Source organism: Meleagris gallopavo, chromosome 10 (genome assembly GCF_905368555.1).
Source record: "Meleagris gallopavo chromosome 10, MGAL_WU_HG_1.1, whole genome shotgun sequence".
NCBI classification, from domain to species: domain Eukaryota; kingdom Metazoa; phylum Chordata; class Aves; order Galliformes; family Phasianidae; genus Meleagris; species Meleagris gallopavo.
The window spans coordinates 18,836,917-18,860,674 of NC_139413.1; the positions used below are offsets into that span (position 1 = coordinate 18,836,917).

Here is a 23,758-nt window from a genome sequence, read left to right on the forward strand (position 1 = left end):
GGTAACACTAGTAGCTACATTGCTGGCAGGAATACCAGCTTAAAAATTAACAGTTCAATCACACACAATACTAGAGATAGCATCACAATTAGCTTTACAAAACAACATCATTCTTTATGAGTCTTTTTCTTTTCCTCTTCATGCTATTTGCCTGATAAGCCCTTGCCAACAAAGACATTATACTAATTACAATTAGTTATACAAAGTGTGAGACAACTGAAATGATTTATTGATTTTTCCTCACAAAATAAACCTTATTAGGAATTCCAAGTGTACAGGAAGGAGAAGCCCCAGATGGCATGTTTACTCCCACATGTATGAACCTGAATAGGTGTATATAGGGGCACTCAATCCATTTAAAACTTTCATCTTAAAATAGCTGCCTGGAAAAATCTGTGTATGGTAGATTTTAAGAAATTAAACAGTGTCTATTGCAACTACTAGATATTTTGTCCTCAGTCTTGACAAGAGAAGGTAAGGTACTTAGGCAAAATATATTTCTTCTTTTTCTTTTTTTTTCTGGTCTGCGAGTCAGCATTATCTGATTAGGTCTACTTCCTACGGCTTGTTCAGTCTCGCTTATCAGACACGCTGGAAAATATTTCCAATAATAAGCCACCAGAAATCTGCCTTCATATCTGGTATCGGGCTACATATAACAGAGATCTTTTCATTTTAGTTTTAAAGTATTGCTCCATTCAACAAGCCAACTGCTGGCTGACACACAATCTAACCTAAAGGCTATGGATCAGCAAGTAAATGCAGAAATTCTATTAGTTTTCAGACCTGAGTTTTACGCCTTTCATTTCAAATGAAATCAAAATCCTACACATGAATAGGTAAAGCACAAAGTAAAGATCCTTTCTTAAAACCATCCATTACTTATTACACGAGAGTGAGGAAGAAAGCAGTTTCTGCATCTTGTAGATATTGTATTTCTTGTGCTCAGTGACTCTAGCAAGGCTGCTAAATAGCAGACATAAAAGAGATCCATTCTGAAGTAAAATTAAAACCATGAAGAACGTTATATTATGCAATATTAAATCTTGCAGAGGCACAAAGACAGGCGCATGCTTGCTATTAACAAAACCTCTCTAAGCTCGTACAGACAGGACCTCCTTACCTACTCCTGAATTTAAAAGTCATAAGAAAACTTCTCTATGCTTGAGGGGTTTGGGAAATAAGCATCTTCATTTAGACTAAGGAAATAGTCCAGAATGTTCATGAAAAAAAACATATTTCTTTTTAAACTCAAAGAAAAAACAGGAAAAAAGGATTTTATTCTTTGGTTCCTTCAGTAGGCATATGTACTTTTGACATGCAGTCAGATTGCCTACTCAGCTTTAAAAATAACTACAAGAGAGAGATTGATGAGTGATTAACATCTGACTCCATTTTACCATTTGCTCTAAATAGATAAGTTCACTAGAAATTCTCCAAGCACAAACATCAGCACTTTGACACAGTATATAGACAAAAATTAACAGCAGAGGGTACAACTCACTTCTGGTATGGTCTTGCAAAACTTCACTGAAGTCACTGGAACAACTTCTTCCATCCCAGCTTTGTGGCTTCTAAATCTCTAGATTTCTTTACTATATACACCATTCCTATGTAATTATGCCATACACTGTTTTCCACCAAAATGGTCGATGATGATTGTCTTAGTGAAAGAAAATCCATGGTGATTACCTTATCACAATTACCATCACATTAGCAGTTGTAGTTTTTTTGCTGTATGTCTCATTGTGCACATCTAGTTAAATAAATTGCTCCATGGTTTTGCTCTTTATTCAAAAAATTCTTAAGAAAAGCATGACTTTTTCTACTTGGAAAAATTAGATGTAATTTTTGTCATTGGAGTATGGCATTAAACAGTAAAGAAATCATCTTGTTAGGCTCCTTCATTCTCATTATAGAAGACTTTTCACATTTTTTATTTGTATTCTGTGCTTGTATTTCATCTGTTTTCCTTTGACAACAAGTCTGATGGCCTCTCGTTTCATTTTGCATGATGCTATCTTATGGCTTGATGATTACAAGTAAGCTGGTAATTCCTTACCACAGCTCGTAGCTATTACAATACCAGTCCTATGTATGGATTTTCCACCACAATTCTCAGATTTTCCCCAAGAAAGGGAGAACTGCAGCTCTTACACAGAAAACTCTGCAGCGTAAGAAAATTCCACTCTATGTGGTCAGAAATGTTACCCCAACTGGCTTCTGATAAAAGCAGACAGAAGTCTCAAGATGCCACAGCAGGTCCAGCTCAGTTAAGTTCAATATGCTAACTACATGACAGCTTACAAAATAATAATAATAATAAAAAGCCATGATTTTCTTTTGTCTTACAGAGGGTGATAGTGGAAATGCTGTTTTTCTAGCCCTTTTGAAAGGTATATGCCAGTTATATGCAGAAGAACTTTTGACAAGGAAACAGAGCTCTGTAGATCCAAAGGTTTCAAAACAGTGCTTCAAAACTGACATGTTGGTATGCATTAAAATCAGATTAAAGAACGCTAATATAAATATAAATAGAATCTCTGAGCTGGCACCATTGCTTACGTAGTTCATTTTGCTCCAAAGGTTCTTGGTAGACAAACACATCCAGACACATTCAGCCACTGATAGTGTGTGGAAATTGTATAATGGTGAAGCAGTGATTAAGGATGAATTAGGACAGGGATAAAGAACTATGTACCAAGCAAACTCCTCAACAAAATAGGAGATGCTTGTGCAACGCTGGCAAAGGAGGAATACTGACATAGAGCAGTATCCTAATGCAGTCTTGAATTACCTTGGAAATCACTCATCTAAGTATTGAGCAAATCTGACTACGTTTAACTTTAGATCTGATGAGATCAGGTTGTATGGCTGTAGGTTTGTGATAAGAAGCCCAGGATTAGAAAGAAACTGCATATCTCAGAAATGCAAAAAATAGAAAATCCACTACCCTAAACTATTCATATGGAAATTATTCAATATAAACAGCTAATTTCTACTTGAACTGCTCCTATAATTATCTATAACCATCTATCATTATGAAAACTACATGGATACACAAATTATTACCATCTTAAATAATGCAGGTATCTGACATCTCATAGGTTTACTAGCATTGCTCAGGTCTTTGCTATTTTAGAGTGATGTCATTATTCTTTATCTTTATGCTGTAGTATTGTCATTCATTCTTCAGTGTTCAGTACACTTTGTCATGCACTACCTCTACAGATGTATATACAATACATAGATTAAGCTAACTGATTTACTGATACCATAGACATACATTGCAATGAGATCTGTCACAGGTATTCCTTATACTTACAAGAAGCAGCAAATGAGTTATCTTTCATATACTTGAGGATCACTCTTTGTAAATGTTGAATGATTTTAGTGGTGACATTATGATTTTGTTTTCCTTCAATTTGTTCCTAACAGGATGGAAGAAATAAAAATTTACTGGTAGGAGTAAGAATATAAATTAAACTGTTTTATGAAAGCCATTCCTTAAAATGACTCAGACAATAAATTTCAACAATTGTTCATGTTCAAAAGCTCTTGTACCTGAGAACAACAATACAGATGAAGAAAGAAGAAACATCTTCAGCTGAGAAGATGCAAGCTTGCCATTGACTTTTGTAAGCACCACCAGAGGGCTGCTCTTCAAATGGGGAGCTGTCACTTCTCCTATGGGCCCTGAGTGACACTTTGTCTTGTTTTACCTGCATGCAAAGAATTAGAAACCAAGGCTTATTTTTAAACACAGTGGAATAAGTTGCCCATTTCTGCTTCACAAACTGTGAGGTAAACTAGACAGGCTCTATAACTTTTAAACTGGGTTTATAGAAGCTGTTAGAAGCACCTGGAGTGGAAGAGATTTCAAACACAGCACAGTGTTTGAAAAGATGCTAGATATCACCTAGTCCTCAACTACCACAGAAAATGAACACATAAGGCAAACCTCATTTTCCTCTGGAAGGGGACTTTTAGCTTTCTAGAGACTTCTGGTGTTTACCCTTAAGAAGAATCTCTGACCAAAGGCATAACAGATGCAAAATTATCTCCTCTCTGTAACTTATATCGCTAGTGCATAAATTTCATGAAATGCAATTCTGTATTGCATGAGCGCATGAAAATAAAACATGGGGAAAAATGGATTTTACACTGTTGTCTGGAACTGAGACATACATTGCTGAAATGCTCTTTCTAAGCAGTTTAATGATGAATGTAAGTGAGACCTCAGCATTATGCAAGCTATTCAAGAGCAAAAACTACCATTTAAGAAGCCATAGGGCTGAGACTCAGGTGAACAAAGTTAGGTCTATATGGCTCAACTAAATTTATGCTGAGCTTACTTAACATCTTCACTAAAGCTCAGCAGCATGTCAGCCACTGCCTGCATGTCACTATGTGCTAGATGATGTTACCTCTCCAACTGTTTGTCACCATCAAACAAGTGGAGGTTACTGAACCCACAGTTCTAGCAGAAAAATACAAACACTCAATTCAGGTCCTAATCATCTTCAAGCAAAATAAGTGAACTGGGCTAAGTCATATGCGTTGCAAGCACAACAGCGGGTAGCTAAATTCACACCACCACAGGAACCTCCAGTGGATGGGCAGACAGAAGCAGTTAGGAAATGGTTGTGTCTTACAGTAGTCCAGCCAGGAGTCCACGTCTCAGCCCTTTGGGAATGTGCATTCTTGAGCTGTGATAGAGCAGCTTCCATGTATTTTAATAGGAAATTGGGAAAGTAAATGCACCTGAGGACGGAGAGCAAAATATTTGATATTTTGATTATGGACAAGTAATCGATTTCAAAAATACTTTGTGACTATAAAGACAATTATCAGAACCACGTCTTTTTCAAGTATGCATTGAAGTATGCCTAGTATCATCATACAAAGATTATCATTGCAATGGTAATTGCTTTGCCACTCCAAGAATCCACTCCAGGAGCCTGAATAGCAGACCAAATATCATTCAGCTCACCTCTTAGTATCTTTTACCTGGCACCACACTGTTATTTACCTGAACAGTGTTTATAACCAACCACAATTCTAGTTTTACACAATGTGACAGAATACTACAAACTTGAGAGAAGACCACTAGGAAACTACTCGTCCTTAAGCAAACAATGGTGAGACCTTTGCAATATTGTGCCTTAGGTGCTTAGCTGTGTTCAAAAATAATCATGAGGGGAGGCAGAAAACATATTTGACAGAGCGGTTAGGTGAAGGCTAACATCACTATGGGTGTGCTTTCAGTGGCAGCAACTAGATGAATGCACATTCTGGGAGATCACTTATTCTTTGATCTATTTGTTTAAAGAAAAAGATTCAATTTTATTTATTTATTTATTTATTTATTTGTTTGTTTGTTTGTTTGTTTGCTATAAAAACAAAGATGTGAGATCATTTATGTTCTTTGAGATCTTCCCTTGGTTTTGGTCTGGCATTACACTGTAGCGTGGTCGTGTATAAATGACGCTGGCTTCAGCTGCTGATGTACTAAGAGTTAGCATTTGCACAAAGAATTATTAAGTTACCTTAAATGTAGTACTATGAAAGGAGTAGGAGCCTTTCAGATTCTCTTCAAACAGTTTACTGTGAGAATTAACACATGTAAATTCAGTATGCATTCTGACTTATTAACTGAAGCACACACAAGTTATCAGAGATACCCAAACAGCTTCCTCTTACTCCCATTGAAATCAACTGCAGTGCTTATTGTCTCCACATTTGTATGATCAGTCCCACAGGACCAGCAGCAAATCAGCTAAAGATAAATCTAACTCTCAGTCGTTTTAAATATGCATAGTAGACTATAGGACAGCAGGAAGGCAATGTATTTGGTAAACACAAGTTGCACAAAACAACAGCTAAATACAGCACACTCCACAGGGTGTAGGCAGGTATTTACAATATGACCACCTGTGTACAATTTTGCCTTGCTTTTCTTGAATGTCACTCTTACAGGTGGGAAATGTGCCAGTAATCACACAATTGTGATGGAATAGCAATTGGAGATGCCTGTTCAGATAGAGAAAATCACTGTCTGCTTCTTCTCTTGAACTTCAAGCAGACATGATGGACCTGATGACTCCCTAGGAGGGAGTGCATATTCCATAGATCACCATAAATAATGAAGGGGGTATATGCTTAGTTTTGGTACGCAAAGAAGACCTTCATCCTGGTCTTGGATGAATACAGAAATTTTTTAATTAAAGAATTTCCAATAAGATTAAACCCTGGTAAATCCTCTTTCATTGTGCTTCATTGTACAGACTGTTCTTCCACTGAATGCATGCTTGAAATATGGAGGAACTGGTTTCTCAGAGTGCTATTCTTCATCAGCTGAAATTCTTACACGTTTATTTTCTCAGCCAACCCTGCACATTTCTCTCACTAACGAGTACACGTCTACTACAGAACAGACATCAAAATGACTACCATGGCACAGAATTCCAGGTTTTTACAACCAAGAAATAGAAAAGAGAAGTATATTTTTAAACCCTGTCTTCCAAAATGATGCAGAAGTTCCTTCAGTGAATTGACTTAATTTTCTTAGTGGTTTTACGTTTCTTTTCCAAAATGTCCTATTCAATAAAGTTTGAATAAATCTTAAAAAATGTAAATTACCTGCTCTGGAAAGGACAAGCAATCAAAGCAAAAGGAAAATGACCTTTTTCATTACAGAATTTATATATCATTTGGAAGCAATATCTTAATTTTTACGTATATGACATCCACAAATGAGCCTCACCTGCAATATGTAAATCATTCTGAAAGGAAAAATATACTCATATCCTATTTCCAAGTTCCAACAGAAGACATGAAATATTCAGGAGGAAAACAACGTCAATACTATAATACTGAAAATTGTACTGAGAAACTGTGAAACCTTTTTTTTTTTTTTTTTGCAAAGAGAAGAAAAAAATTTGTGAAAGTCTATAACTAATATATTCCAAAATAAGTATTAGGCACAGACATAAACTACACAAACAAAACAGTATGAACAATTCTAGTCAAAACTTTTTAATAATGAAACTGTATAATATAACGGTACTTTTTTTTTTTCTGGAATAAAAATAAGTAAGTATCATAGTGATTTGAAGGAGGAAAAACAATGATTAATTAATTAGTTTCTAAAGACAGAATAATAAAATTCTTAAAATTCTAGATATGTTCCCATAGGGTTTACTCAGCTATTTTACACCTTCTGAGACAACTGCCAAGAAGAGGTCAGCTGAACTAATCCGTGCTTACACCTTGGCATCTCCACTGAAACATCATCTCTTCAACTGTAGACAGTGGAGCAGTTATTACTTGCTGCTATGACACTAAGTCTCAGAAACAGCCTAGACTTTATCCTGAACTGATGTGTGACTGATGTGTCTTTTGTAAGCCAAAGAAATCTATACATTGGGTGGCTCAGAAGACCAATAGTTCAACTTCCTTTGGAGTATCATCGTCCTCTCTCTGGCTTTCAGAGCACTCCTTTTCCTGATGCAGTAACTACACAAGGGAAAAGGATTCACCGACCGAAATTCAACATCAAGCAACTAACTTTGCAGACATAGCTCAGAGAAAAGTCAAATATTTTTGCCTATATTCATTTGCCTGAAAAACAGGGCTTAAGTATTCACTATTAGCTGTGAATTCACCTTCTCTCCCTGCAGAACCACAGCTAACCTTTTTGGCCTTATGGGCTGTTTCCATACCAAATGCAAAGCTGTCCCTTCATAAATTGGGAACCCTAAAATCTCGTAGTGAATGCCTGGCAGCAAACAAACAAATGAAAAGGCACATCACAGAATAAAAGCATTCACAAAAAGCCCCTCATGTATAAAAATTAGTTGTCAGATAGCTGACAACTCCATTCTGTCTTCCTACAGCTTGTAATACCTAGGAAACCACCCCTTCACATTTATCACTGTTTACCAACACTGCTCAGGTCTCGGAGCTTGGACCAGCTACAATCGACACCCACTCCATATTCATGGAATCCATCTCTTTCTCATGACATCTGTTTTTTGTCCCAAACTAATCATGATATATAGGGTGATGTGACTGCTAACTGCTCAGAACACTGCTCCAGGTGTCTTGCCATGGGTTTCAGCAGAATCACAACCATGAGGCTGCTCATGTAATCTCTAAACCTGTGGCATAAAACCACTGGAGCAGAGAGGCAAGTTTTAGGACTAGCACTACTTCTTACCTTATTATCGCTCTTTCTTCAGTGTCAGAAGAGAGATTCTCTCTGATTTCTTACCACTAGTATCCTTCAAAGCTACGTTTGGTGGAAATAAATCTGGTGATAATGGCCTCTGTTGGGTAACAAAGGGTCATGTTTCAAAATTGGACTTTGAGAGGACCCTAAGATTTACCTCTGAAAATTAGGCTTTGATGGGTCTGTTTGGGAGAAAGGCTGGTTATCAATGATCACACGTGTATTTAGGCTCTTAAAGAAACCAGACAGATGCCAGACATAAGAAATTGTCATTTTCCTCTGAGTCTGGCTCCATTATACTCGTGTTCCAATCCCATTTTTGTTAGCCAAATCTCTGTTTAAAAATCATTTTACATGTTTTAAGAAGCCCGTAGTCATTTATTCAGAATTTTTCCTTTTTATTTCAGTCAGATATTAATAGAACAGCAAAGAAAAATGTTCCCATGGATTAAAGAACACATTTTTCTCCATATTTGCTTCTGCTTACATGAGAGTGAAAAAAGGCTCTGATAATCGACAGTACAAGCATGGAAGGTATCAAGGGAAAACTTACTTTTTAAAATGCTTTCCTGCATTATTTCAGGTGAAACAGACAGTTAATGTGCTAGAGGCTGTTTTTCTGTGTAGCCCAGAACACTGAAGAGCAGCAGTATGCTAAATACCAGCTATAGAGCCCACATCTAACAGATCAGCTTAGACACTACAGGAAAATCTGTGACAACCTGAGATGGATGGGCAGGGATAAAAGTTTAACCAGTTTAGAAATAAGAAGTTAAATACCAGAGGAAATGTTTCTTACTCTCTGCCCATTATTAAGAACACTAAATAATTTTAAAAACTACAGCAAGGATAATATATGCAGCAAATCACAGAAGACTTTATCCTTGCAAACAAAGTTTGAAAGCATTTTCACTCACAGGAAAAGCATCTTAGTTTGAATTTGTATGATAAGTAAATATTCCCACTTCTCTGCTGGTTTGGAAGAGAGGTTAATAGAGGTGAAACATTCAATGAACATCTCTAGCATGCACATTTTTCTGTGCAAGAAATCATTATTATTTCTGCTTCAACATTTTATCAGCCTGGATATAAGATCTTGCAAAATGAGGGATTTCCAAAAGTGAAGATGACTTTTAGAGAAAAATAGAACTATGCATTTATGATTCTGGTCAGAAACAAAGTTAAGGTCACCATTTCGCTGAATAAACAAAGACCAAGTCATCACCTCTCTCTTCGCTATGGTCAGTTCTGGATTTGCAGTTCCCATCCACTGAGACTTGGATCTTCGGACATATCCAGGCTGATAGCATTCAATCCAGCCAGTATTAATATTTAGGTGGATTCTATTTTTTGTTCTGCTTGAATTAGCTATCTGAAAAATTCATTACTTGCACAGTTCAAGGCTCTGTACAAATCTGAATTAGCTTCAGTGGTTCATTTTCATAGGAGAGATTTAGTTCATACACAAGTTCAATTGGAAATTCATCAGTGACTTGGGCACAGAACAAAGAAAACACGAAACTTGAGGATGTTAGAATCTGATTTTCTTCATTCACATTAAAACCAAATGTACATTGTATTGTAGTTTAAAAAATCTTGATGATTACAACAGAAGTGATAAAATATGGGTCTAATCAAAATGACTTGGTATTGAACACCAAACCCTGCAGTACCCAATTGTTCATTTCTGGTTCTGGTAAAGAATGTGATATTCAAAGGTGTAATCTAACGTACAGCCATAAATAACACACATATTAAAAAGAACAGCTTGATGGCAATGCCTCTAAATGCTGTTCTTTTACTGTGGGATATTAGCTTTCAATCCACCAGTAGTAGTAGCAGTAGAGTACAGTAGTTACATGGTACAGTTTTATTTAAATGCAATCAGGTCCACAGATTCAGCAAAGCCATAAAGTGGTCGTGCTTGTCAGGATGCAATACTAATAAATCTGGGTTTGGTATCAGAATGATGTTCCCTTAAAAAAACGATTCATGTGTTTTCTTTTGAACTTGTCATTTTGATTTGGCTGGGAGTCTCCTCTTGATTTGCCCTGAAAAACCTTATGAGGGAAAAAGAGGGAACTTTAGGGGATGTCTTGTCACATCTTACTGTCCGCCCAGTTTGCTAAATAAGTGACCTGTCATGCTCGTATTAGTTCACTCAGGCCAAAGCTGAAATTCATTTTGAAGCTCATATTTCATCATTTATCTTCTTGAATTTATTGAGCGTGTTGTGTACAAACACAAAGCTGTCTGTCAGAGAAAAGGAAAGCAACTCAAAAAAAAAAAAAAAAAGGAAAAGCTCTTGTCATACGCTTTAGGTTGTTTCCCCTGCTCCATTTCAGTTCAAACAAATACCTGTTTTGTGCAGCAGAGATTGGTACAACACCTCATCCATTTCAAAAGAGAGACTGCTTTATGAACTCATGGAAAATGGTTATTTTATACAGCAACTTGCAGATATGATCCTCTGACAAGCAGCGCTCATTAAAAGAGCATCAGCTGGCTCAAGCAGTAGTCTTGGCTGTTATTGAAGTAAGTCAGACCCTTGGGGATTTTAACACCATTTGTTCAACAAACAGTCTCATTCTGTCCAGCCATAAAAAATTTCCAATTTAAAAATAAATCTTTTGTAATGGGCTCAAGGAAATCTATCGTATGGGAGGATTGTGAAGTTATCTATTACACAGGCATTCTGTTCAGATGAGGATGATTCTGCCTTGATAAACGAACAGTGACACTATTGGCAAACCTGGGATTTGAAGTAATGGTTCATTAATGCAACTGCACACTAAGTAATGTACTTGGGTGTCAGTGTTCTGCCGGGTTTTCTACCTCATTGTAATGCTCTTTTTCCTCCTAGATATGCTTAAAAATATCCTGGCATTCCTGTCGATATATTAGTTTGAAAAATGTCACCACGGGCCTGGAACTGTTGTGTGTATATGTAACCATGCATCAACACATGCACAAGCTTGATGCATTCCAATGATGCGAGTTCAGTCTCCTGTAGAGATCCAAATTATGATACGATTGGGCTGAGCTTACAGACTTTTCTCATGCTGGGACTGAAATGGTGTGAGGAACTAAAATCACAAAACAAAGCAACATGCTCATACTGCATGCCTTGAATAGCTCTTCCAGCTGCACACAGTGCTTTCTTCAGAGGAAGGAAATAGGGTAAAGCTGAGCTGGAGATGTGAGACATTCATTTCTTTCCTTCCATTAAAGAGATATCTCTTCTTCTGACCTGAGCTTCCACTATCCATTCCTTCCTTCTTCTTCTTTTTTTTTTTTTAATCCCATTGAAACAGTTCCTATATCGACTCGTCTAATTCAACAGTTTGCGTAGCCCATGGCTGTGTTCCAACAGGGTGAGTGCTCAGATGCCCTGGCAACAATATTTCAATGTGTCATTTAGGATTTAGGACTTATTTGAAACAGGCAATTGCAATTGCAACTGCTGGTAAGGCGAAGTTTTAAAGTGCACACACTATAGGAGAGGATCTAATAACAAGGGAATGACATCCAAAAGGGAAGGACTTAGCAATTTATTCCATCTGTCACCTATAGATGACAGAAAGTTGATTAAGCCATCTTTGTGCTATCAGAGGGGAAAAACACATTTTCAGCATAATTATGCAGCACCATGTTTAACTGTTTTCATGTTTGTCAGCAAGAATTGCTAGTTGTAGGATAGCTCATGTAAATTTATTTTGTGAAGAGCTCAGAAAAGGTGTAATTGTTTCAAATATGTTTCATTAGATTTTAATTTGTACACTGATGTGTCTGGCACAGAATAAAGTGACCTCATGCTTCCCGCCCCAGGAAATTCTTGGAAATTAGGTATTTCCACTCAATGGGACTCACACTGCAATATATTTTAAATTATGAAGAACCAAGTATTTTGCTTGCTGTTGTCCGTCTGTGTTATATTCTTTGATTTACTCCAATAAAGAGAATGTATAGATGACTTCTTATTTACATAGCTTAGCGCATCTTACTCAGAAAAATCAGGAAGGAAATCTCAAAGGCAATTACATTGGAATTAAACAGCTGCAAGGAATTGTCAAATGCATTCTAGCAGAGCCATCAGGAATGTTTGAAACAGCTTAGGTTCATGTGGAAACTCACCTCATGTGGACTTTTTGAAGGAGCATACAAGTCTCCAGTTGGGATTTTTTGATATTTTAGAAAATTGTAAAGTTTTTTTGAGCCCTATGAAGACATTACTAGCAGTCAGCAGCTCTCCCTCCTCATGGCAACTGATTGTAATCCCTTTTCCTACTCCCACAGGTAGGGAATCTGAACAAATACCCACTGCAGTTAATGGGATCATCTTAAAACCTTCAGAAGCGACTATCCTATTTGATTAACCCACTGGGGACTGGTGGATTGTAACAGAATCCAGAGTGTGGTTTAATTTCTAACCTGTCTCAATTGCCACAATGTGTCTTAGGGCACCATTTTCCAGAGCATCTTTGCACACAAATGAGGCTGGATTCACTGAAGCAATGAGGATTACCTACTGCTCAAACTGTAAAGCACATCAAGGAGCATGCCTAACTAATTCCACCACTGGGCAAAGATCATGCTGTATTTCTGACAGTAAGCACAGTCTTTCCAGTTTGCCCAGGGGAACTTCCACTCTTCTCGTTAGGCTTTTGATCTGCAGCACCTATGAAATAAAAATACTTAGCAAGCTGCAAACATTAAGGGTGCATTGGAAAACTTGTTCCAAGCCCAGCTATCTGATATTGAATGCACCCATTGGCACACTGCAAGCAAGAGCAATTTAAAAATCTAAAATGAACATACTATTATTGATCTGATTTTGTCTGCTGTGCAAGGTGCAGGCTGCTCTCCCGAGGTACCTCTGCAGTTCACTTGGTTGGCTGTAGTCCGAAGGCCACTGAACTGGAGAACAAGCTGATTGATTTCCTATTTGTGTCCAGAAGCATTTTGTGGCATTAAATATTATTTAATGGCTCTGATTACACTTTAATGAAATGGACAAACAAACAAACAAACAAACAAAACAACAAAGAAACCCCAGCAACTAAAAATAACAGTAACCATCTCTCCCCTATTCTATTTATGAAGCAGGAATGCTGTTTGGTTGCACTGGATGGTCATATCTTGATTAAACTGAGCGTCAAGGGTATTGATAGCATCTTTTCTGTATTCTGGGAAACAGCCATCAATAAAACCTTAACAGAGTACAATGGCTTCTACTTTCTTTTTATTAATCATGAAAATATATTTACAGTTGGAGCAGAAGTGCATTCTACAGAAGCATCAGTTTTCTCAGCTACAGCCACATTACAATTCCCTTTCATTTTATAGGAATTGAAGTCTAAAATGGGAGTCAGTTCTCATGAATCTTCCTGTTGCAAGCAATTATTGTTACTAGAAATCTTCAAGGAAAATCAAAACAAAGCTCACAGGCAAATCAAAATGACAAGTTCAAAACAAAAGCACATTAAAGCTTAAACAAAAAAATAGATCCATTTCCTTTACCAATTCCAACTTAATAAAGATCATGACAAGCACAGTACTGTTATAAATACAGCTGCCTGAATCCCCATTCCTGATCATTTTATATGAAACTGTGTCAAGAAACCACACTTTCAATGGTACTAAATGGGGAACATCTCAACTATATTGACTCTGAAGATCTAATGTAAGGGAGAACACTAGGTTACTTTCTTTTTTATGGTAAAATTTTCAGTTCTGGACTGCAGCTGTCATTTGTTTGCAAATGGCTTGACTGTCCAGGGGAAGGAGAATGTGGGCAGAATTTGAGATTTCAAGCAGAGCAGAGGGGACAAGCTTTCTTCTGCAGATCTGCAGTATGTGGTGTGGGTCAGACAGACAAGTTTGCCTGTTTTTGTTTTGGTTTGGTTTGATTTTTTTTGGAAAGAATTTGCTACACATGCTCACTGTGGATCTCCAGTCTCCAAGTTACTTGCTTTACCAATCCCAAGATGTGCAAATCTTCTCCTGGGACATGACCTGCTATGGTATGCATTTCCTCATGGGAAACACTCAGTGTCTCATGTGATTTGGTCCTTAACACACAGAGGCAATGAAAAAAAAAGAATTAAACTAAACTAACATATTGCATGGTTCCTGTGCGTGAAACAAGGAAGCCTTCTGATCACTCAGTGCAGAGAGTGAGAAGCCAAAGAAATGGAGTTCCTAACTAGGAAAAGTTCTGTCTCCTATGTCAATCCCACAGCAAATATTTGCAAGGACAAAGTAAGCATACTTAATTGGCTACTCTTTTTGTAAGCAGAAGTCACAAAAGATGTTCATCTTCAAATCTGATTTCATATCTTAGCTGTCACTGAGGAAATTAAATATTCAGCAAGTCACTATCTCTGTCAAATATGGAGACGGTTGGCAAATGTAGGCCGTAATGGTAGAGATTAATTACCAGCTGCATGAATTGTTGCTGTTTTCCTGTCAGTTACATCATGCTTAATCGAGGAGTGAACTCCTGAGAGTTTTGTATCTGTCATCCCTGCATTTTTATAAATAAAAAGCAAACATAACTAGAGGTCATTCTGAGCTCTCTTTATCTCTGGGCAGGAGAATTTCTGGGAGGCACAGCAGATCACTCCATCAACACAGATTTAAATGTTTTAATGAGCTTCACAAGATGATTTAAAACTAGCAGACTAAGCCATGGCATGATTTGTTTTATAAGCTGAGTAATATCTAGGTACACACTTACTTCTAGTAAAAGAATTTCTGGCCAGTTTTTTCAGGTATTTCTTGCTCTTTGGGGCTCAGAATGGTTTGCATTGGGCTCTGTAAAACTTGTCACTAATGGTACAGAGCAAAGAGCGATACCAAGAAGAATGGAAGAAATGTATGGATTGTAGATCTATCTTCTTAGTCATAATTACTGAGCTAAGCCTTTCTCCCTCTGAGGCCAGGCTGTACTGGATTTCTACCAACAGATTCAGTCACAGCAGATGCAGACTGAGATCCATAAAAAGTCAGAAATGTGGCTTGTTATTAAACAACAACAATATATCAACCCATGTAGGGCAGCCAGCAACACATCAATGTTACAAGCATTCCAGTTTGCTCCACAGCTTTAGAAAAAGCATTATTACAGACATCATTCATTAAATAAATGTAGATATCAGTGTTAGCCAATATCTACAAAGAATTTCCCACGGTAGACAAAAAGAATACTGCAAAAATGTTGTTAAGGTACACGATAGCTGAGGGAATTAAATCCTCCCAAATACTGATGTAGGACATCAGAGGCACAGACTTAAATTTGTCTTGAATTGCAAGAATGGTCCTATCTAACTCTTATATGAGTTAAGGAGTCTCCTTCTGTCAACTTCGAAACAGGACATGAGCAGATAGACAAGGAAATTATTCTTATCTGTTAGAATTAACCATCAGTTCTTTCCTTCCTACAGATAGTTACGGTCACATTCTAATTAGCACAGTGTCTATCAATACCCCTGAGAGGACTTTGCAAGAGCAAGCATTATTCTCACTCCTACTTTATAGAGCCATAAATACCTTTACGGAATATTTTCTTCTTTTCATCTGACACTAAGGAATAGTAAGTTAAAAAGCCTGCTCTGGATCAAATGACAACTCTTGCTGACAGAACTGAAGAAAGATCTCAAGAATTTTAATTTCAGACATGATGAAAGTGCTCTTCAATTTAAAAAAAAAAATTAAGACGCAAAAATTAAGAAAAAAACATAGGAATATTTGCATCTAATGACACAATTGAAAGGATCTTTAAATTTTGCAGTTATTTATGTTTTGTACTTAACAATAGTCAGAGCTACAGTGTGAGTACAAGAGCAGTCTTCACTCGTGTCAGAACAAGCCATTTGTATCGTTTCAATTGACAAAGATAACAACACCTCAGTCTTAAACTAGAAAGATTGGCTATGCGTGAGATAAGCAAGACATGCTGCTCAGATAAAAAAACAAAATCTAGCAATTATTGAGGGTCTGTTGTTCGAATTTGCTAGAGATAAGCATCACCATCTTTCTTCCCTGCATCATGGAAGATGACTGCTAAGTTTTCTGTTGATTCTTGCCTACCGATACAAAGTATTGCATTGCCGAGCAGTTGTGGGAATGTAACAGAAGCTGGAAAATTGCCTTCACCTGGAAAGTGAATGTACTGAAATATGTTAAACAGGCAAAGCTGTTGCAGGGGTTATGGCAGTTTTGTTGTGAGAAAGAAGAGGTTACGGGAAAGAGGGGATTTTCTTTGTCTAAAGCATAAAACCTATGCTCTGGTTCAGCTCCTTATCATCTGGCTAGTGAGCTCTGCTGCCCTGCGAGGGACTCAGCAAGGTTACCATTTTGGCACTTCTTTTCACTGAAGTGTATCTTGATCTGAAATGAACCTCCTTTTCATGGCTATTTTCTTTATGTGATTGCAGTGAGATCAAAACCTCCCTGCAGGTGTTACAGAAGTTCAAACCTTAGCATAAATGTTCAAACCTTATACAAGCTGTAGACTGCAACTCCTGCCTACATACAGACTGATGACCTCAATTTATACACACATACATTCTCAAGAAAATAATGCACTTAATTCTTCACTCAAACTATCGGTAACTAAACAAATATTGAGTGACAGAGAACTTGGAGTAAAGAGCTGCAAGGGCTGTCATGATATCCAGACACTTCTGTGAACCGCACAACACCAGTCTGGCATGGCAGGAAGGAGGTGGTATTCAGGCTACAGTCAAATGAAGACTGGAGTATTCCCATGTCCCATTCCCATTATTATGACTGTAAAAATAATTAATTGGCTTATTAACTAAGAATAAGTTTCTGCTAGTTGGGCATGTCCCCTTTGATTATTTCTTCTGCTTACAGGGAATTAGGGACTATTGCTACCCACTGTATCAGCCGTTATGAACACTCGCTGAAAAACACTGAAAATACAGGACATTTTCCCTTTTCCAATCTAATTATTATGGTTACATGGTTTTGCCTTTTCCATTATCTCAATAATACAAATAACTATAATATTGGTATATGTAGAATCTCTCTCTTTTTTTTTTTTTTTTTTTTTTTGCCTTGTTTTAACAATTAGGCAGCTTCCAGACTTGGCCATAGGGTTGTCAAAATTAATTGCAATATGACAATACAGGTCACAGCTGAAATGAAAAGACCTAAAGCACAATACAGTAATATTAGGTAATAAAGATGAATTTTACAGTGGTAAATTTGTATTGTATACAATCTTGAAGTGAGGCATTTCAGCACATACCTGACTGGTTACTTTCCTGACAGGCATATACATAACAAATTATGTTCAGTCTCCAGTGGAGAGAGGGTCACTGGTTATTTCTAATTCTTTTCTAGTTCTGAAATAGATCCATGCAATTATCTGAAATCTGCATCTGAAATTAGCTGATTGTTTCAGCTCCTACTTCTTATACAGAAAAAAAAAAAAAAAAAAGTGAGGGGAAGAAAGAGAAAGAAACACCACAGAAGTGACAATTTGATTGGATTGCAAACTTACTCAGCCATCACTGAGATGCCTGAAAGGCCAGGCACTTAACTTTCCTTTGTACAGATTAATTAGCCAGCTGTGACTCCTAGATCTCTATTTTTAAATAACGACTTACATAAATCTCTGAAGACAAGAATCTACCACTGCTACATTACACACAACTGTGGCTGCAGTTATTACTACCAGTGGAAATTCAAGTTTGCAGGAAACTGATGTAAAATTTTTCCACAAAGATTACAAAAATTAACCCTGACACCTATACAATTCCACTTGGTCTACCCCCATTTCTGATATAAGATTTCAACAAATTGCATATCATACAACTGTGGCATTGGAAATATTCAAAAGTCTGGTATAGTGCCTGTGTTTTAGCTGGAATTAATACCTGTTGAACACAAAACCTGGGAAATGTTGCAGTAAGCAACAGCAGGTGAATATATCCCAAGGCTCATGAAAACTACATTACACACACTCACACATGGATACTTATAACTTCTGTGAAGGTAAGCAGAACTATTTGCCATTTTCCAGATTGATTTTGGATACTTGTGTTTATTACCATTGGGCTCCCAGCTCTCCCCCATTCTGAGCAGATATGCTGAAGTAGATTTAACTATCTGCAGGTTTCAGATAAGAGTTGTTCCTTTTTCCACCTCAGGTTCGGATTCCTCCAATCCATGTAAAGTTTCTGTTTGTAATCATGGTAAAGACAAAGTGCAGGATGAAAGGACTAGCTGCCTGCTGAGTGAGCCTCGATAGCGCATACCGCAGGATGTTGTCACCAGCTGGGATAGCATTCAGGATTCAGGTGTCATTTGTAAGCAGGATTTTTAACAAAATGATAATCAGTGGAATTGTCATATCATTTAAAGGAGAAGAGGGACAAGATATGAAACGTTCTAGAGCTGAAGTGCTGTGCTGCAGTATTAAGCAAATTACCAACATTTTGCAGCAAGTTTGCCTCAAGGAACACAAAAATAACCCAGCTTTGAAGCATCCTGGTAGTTATTTAGTTGGCACAAAGATCAACAGATAATTACAGTGTATTTTGGTAATTACAGTGGATATGATTTATGGTATATTTTAATTACCACAGAGAGCCTAGCATGAAGGATGAATAGTGAAAAGTCAAGACAAATATACGAATACTTCATCCATAAAAATAAATCCATTAAGTAATATGTACTACACTGATATCTGCAAGAAACAGCAAAACTACAGTAAAATAGCCCTTCTCAATTTGTTATGTAAACTACTGACATTCCAGTATGGTTTCACTATCTGCCAGATTCCATAGCACAGTTATGTTCCCCATCGTGAGCCTGTAGCTTTAAGACATCCAAAGGAAAGAAAACACTCAGTGTTTCACTTTAAATAGGTGACATCAACTGCTATTTTCTTAGCATTATTTCAGCCTTATGCAAATGAATTCCAGCACTGTTGTAGGTGAGTCTCTCCTCAATTATGCAAACTTTGGTCTTCAGTATAGAGGTCATTATGTGACACACAAAAATTGTATAGTAATGAGGTTATTCACATTCTGTTACAGTGCATAAGAATTGAAAGCCAAAAGTGAAATTAACTTTCTTCCTGGTCTTTTTTGTCTTCATAGATTTAAGATTATAGCCCAGCACTATAGTATGCTTGAGATATGAATATTTTAGAACACAGCATCATACCAATATAACAGAAGCAAACACCATAGTGGGGAGCATTGCATTAACACCCCGATTCTGAGCTCTAGGAGATGAATTTCATATATAATGCAGCGTGATGTTTACCAATTCATTACAATGACCTGCCTTGCTACTTCCTTCCAAAACTGCAAAAATGAAAATGTCACACGTATTTGCATTCAGGGGGTTACAGTGTATCACTGCACACTTCTCCTGCTGTCTAAACAAAAGTCTTTCTGCTGTCAGTCTAATGGCTCAGCTGCTAACCCCATCTGAACCGCCTTTGGGAGGCATCAAGATACTGGTAGCTTGAGGCACGAAAAAGATATAGCACTTTGTTCCCTAAAGAAAGAGAAAAGCTGCTGTCAGGTCAGCGTATATCCCACAGGATCTTTGTCTGGAAGTTATTAGAATAGGCTGGAAGTGTGACTACCAACGAGCAGAGCCATGGGAAGCTGGAACTACTCTGAGCACAGGAAAGGGACTGGCAGATTAGGAAACTGCCTTAGCTCAAGCTGGTTGAGAATGCATCTCCAAGGACAAAAGATCACATTTGCTATGTGCATGGATAAGGACACCCACATGCTGGTATCTCAGCTCAAACTCTGTTTCAACTCACTCTTTGTTGAATCCTTCTACATCCAAAACAGTTTTAGAAAAATGTGTATGATATGTGTGGTCCCAGTGTCGTTAAAATAAGTCTCCATATAAGCCACCATAGAAAATATCCCCAAACCATTAAATTAAGAATTTTTTTCTCCCTAAATGATCATTATAAATCAGCTGAAAACCATAAAGTGAAGATTGTAACTTTACTTTGGATTGACATGCCAGCGTGGACAGGATGAACTGCCCCGCACCTTAATTTTGTGGGATACCAACAGTAACGTGGAACACACGAGTTTTGTCATCAGACATTTTTTATCTGTAAATTTCCATTTGAAAATGAGTTTTGAATTTTCATTTATTACTTTTCCAATAAAACAGCAGTAATCTGTTATGCACTATTTTGTGCATACAGCAAACACACCTGAACGATTCATGGTATATTCAGAAAATGGGTATGTCCAATTCATTACCAGTAAGAGACAATATTATCCTTTGCTTTTCTGAATGAAGAATACAGCTGTGCAGTACAAAGGAGTGTAATGAAAAAAAAGAGAGATCCAACGTTAGCTAAGGAATGAAGCACAATTCCAGGTCTCCTCCCTGCACTGTAATAGTGCAAGAAATGCCTGTCCAAGTGGCCTGACCTTCTAAAGTAATGAATACCCAGCAGCTAGCACTGAGAGTGCTGTACCACAGAATTCATTTAAACTAGAGCCATTTTTTAAGGAGAAGATTTTTCACAAGAAAAACATACAGTTATGGGAATAGAAATACCAGGCATACCTTAGGAAATCTGCTCAGTATAAAGCCCTGGAGTGAGCATTTAACTTTTGGTACCTAAGTGCCTTTGTTATGTTTTCCCTGTGTTTTATGAAATAAAACTATTTAAAAGGAATTTTTAATTTCTGGTGAAACTTAGAAGAAGTCAAAACTCCTAATTCAGCATTTATTTGCTTCCCAGCTCTTCTTCTTTTCCTCTTGCAGGAGATCGTGGCCCTGTCATTATGTTCAAAAAAAAGCATGACATAATGGTGCTGCATAAAATGCTCTTTAAAATACAGTTCTTCCAAAACATTCTCTTTTGCAACTTTCTGGGGAGTCACATATGGAAGAATCCCATCACGTCTTCACACACCTTCCTGAATATCTCAGCTTTTGGGAGATAATAGATGTTCTCTGACTCCTTTGTGTGATACGCCAACATATTTTTGTTGAGATCTAGGGTCTGAGGTTGAAGCATTATTACAAAAGCAGCAAAGTAGCAAGAAGTTCTAAATGCAATTTTCTGTGAGACAGAAGTACATTCTGTTCCACGTTTACATTCAACAAATCTTTTCGCGCTGAATGCAATACCATTATCACATCTATTTGAATTCTTTCTCTGCTAAGGCACAAAAGAAATAATTCTTAATCACACAGCCAACGTAGACTTGCCAGCCACTAGGAGAGCAAAATTTCCCTCTGTGCTGAAAGAGCTACACCACAAGAGATGCGGAGGTGAAGGAGAGCTATTGTTTAGCTGCAGGACAAATCCTGTGCCCTGCACACTGTGTGCTGGCACAGTGCCCAGCGTTCTGTTCAGTACAGCTCCAATCTGAAAGAATTATTCTGTATCTGGAGAAACTTCTTGCTAAGACAGTGTCCATTGTTTAGCATCCTTCCACTGGTGCTCAGTGTTCCGCTACTGAGTTTTTGAGATCTGGAGCAACAACCTATGGACGAGGGCACAAAATTAGTTAGCTCACTTGACTGTATTCGGTGCCTTTACTTGGCTCAGGCAGGCGAGAGGCAGATTCTACCTGCCGTATTTGCAAGAAAGAATCTGATTCCATTAAGAAATTGTCTCTGAGATCCGTCAGCCTGTTTACTCAAGTGCAGACCAGCAGAAATCTGAAAATTAGATAATGTGTAGCTATGTATGATGTGGAGGGAGGGTCTCTCAGGGAAAAATCTGCCCATGTTCCTCCTGCCAGAGTAGGAAACAGCAGAGATTCTAGTCAGAGATTCTCCTTGCTCTCATCCCTGAGGATTTCTGAACAGCAGTGTGAGAAGGGATAGGGTTTTTGTTTCACAGAGAAGCAACAATAGCTTCATGAGGGCAAAATCCTGGTATAAACATGCTCTGCTGTAAAAAATAACTTGGATCAATGTGGCTTTTTGTACTGTCAAATACCAGGACTACTGCATTGCACCATTTTCTCTGGAAGAAACAGCATAGAGCAGTCACTATTTCAGTACTACCAGAAGTAGAACTAAGGGTAATGTGCTATATTGGTCTGCTGCAGGGCAGTGAAAAAGTGGTAATGGGGAATTCCCATAATGGATGGTTTCAGAGCTTCTGGACTTAAATGAACCTCTCCCTGAATCCCTGGGACTGGGGGATGCCAAATTTATTTATTTAGAAATGAAGGCAATTTCTTGTCACAGAACTGTTTTACATATTATCCATTCTTGATGGTCTTCCATCAAATAATTCCTGCTCTGTTCTGTGCTTAGTTCTAAAGCTTCAGAGTCATGTTTGCCTTAATATCTGTAAATTATATCCTTGGAGAATGCAATTAATAACCTCTGAGTTTAAAAAGTTCTTAATTCAAACGTCCCACACTTTCCTAATAATTCACTTTGTCATTCAAATACATAAAAACTTGCAATCTGAAACATTACTCTGCAAATGACCGTGATGAAATTTCTAGCCTCTTTGTTACAGCTAAAGAACCTTTAATTCATTCCATCACACAAGGAGGAAAGAACAACACTCCAAACATACACTCTTTTCTTGAAGGTCAACTTTCTTGGGAGGCGGTTTCCCTACATGATTATAAAACTGCAATCATGAACCTTTGAGATTAACCTACTGGTTTCTAAGTTTAACCTACTACTGGCATTAATATTCAAAATATCTTCTAGAACATGCAATTTTTATCATGATTGTTAATAAAATGCAACATCATAAACAATAAAGTTTAATTAGTAACTAAAGTGTCTATGGCAATTAAATAAGAAGGAAGTGTTCTGGAACGCAGCAGGATGAATTATACTTTCAGTAATTTACATTTCAAATGAATTTTAAAGACGTTATTGATGGCAGTTTGGGGGAAATTGAGACTTTTAGAAAATAAGATATTGACTCTATGACACTCAAGTACATAACTTGGCTGAACACGATCTTGGTACTGGAAGTGCAGGTGGGACTAATGGGAACAGCTAATAATAATAATTGTGCTGAAAAAAAACCCATAAAAATATAAAAGCTGGAGAGAACCTAGCGTAATGACAGCACTCATTAGTGTTAAGCCAAAATAGCACTTCAAATTAAAGAATACATCTTCAGTTATTTAGGAAAGAAAAAATGCTAATGTGTTGCATGCCTGAGTGTTTGAAACTGAATGCAGCTGCTTTCTGTAGTCATAACTCTACCTGAAACACAGTAATCATTTAAGATTCAGAGCAAAGGTCCTTTTTCAAGACAATCCGGGAATAACCTAAGTGGACAAGTAGTGGAACACTGTCTACTTGTTTCAACTCACAGTTCATTCCACCTGAATTATTCAACCTACAACAGCAAAGCCAGATAATCGTCTGGGTAGGAACAAAAATAGAGGAAAAGAACCAGGCTGCTGTGTCCTGAGGCCAAGATTTCTCCTCTATGACACAAAGGTAAAGAAAGCATTAGTGTTCACTCTTTTGTGGAAAAAGTCAGTGAAAGATACATGAGGA

General features: G+C 37.4%; 1 protein-coding gene across 2 annotated transcripts in view; it reads right to left on the minus strand.

Annotated features, from left to right (window-relative positions):
* The window catches only part of ST6GALNAC3 (ST6 N-acetylgalactosaminide alpha-2,6-sialyltransferase 3), a 200,664-nt gene that overhangs the window by 19,758 nt on the left and 157,148 nt on the right, over window positions 1-23,758 (minus strand). Inside the window, exons 4-6 of one of the 2 annotated variants that reach the window (XM_085231551.1) lie at window positions 4,656-4,764; window positions 3,565-3,722; window positions 3,326-3,431 (exon numbers count right to left, since the gene is read on the minus strand). The exons of the other annotated variant lie outside the window; for it this stretch is intronic. Of the exons in view, the coding sequence (XP_085087677.1) occupies window positions 3,365-3,431; window positions 3,565-3,722; window positions 4,656-4,764 (334 nt within the window). The 3' untranslated portion in view covers window positions 3,326-3,364. The remainder of the gene's footprint in view (window positions 1-3,325; window positions 3,432-3,564; window positions 3,723-4,655; window positions 4,765-23,758) is intronic. 2 annotated transcript variants of the gene reach the window in all.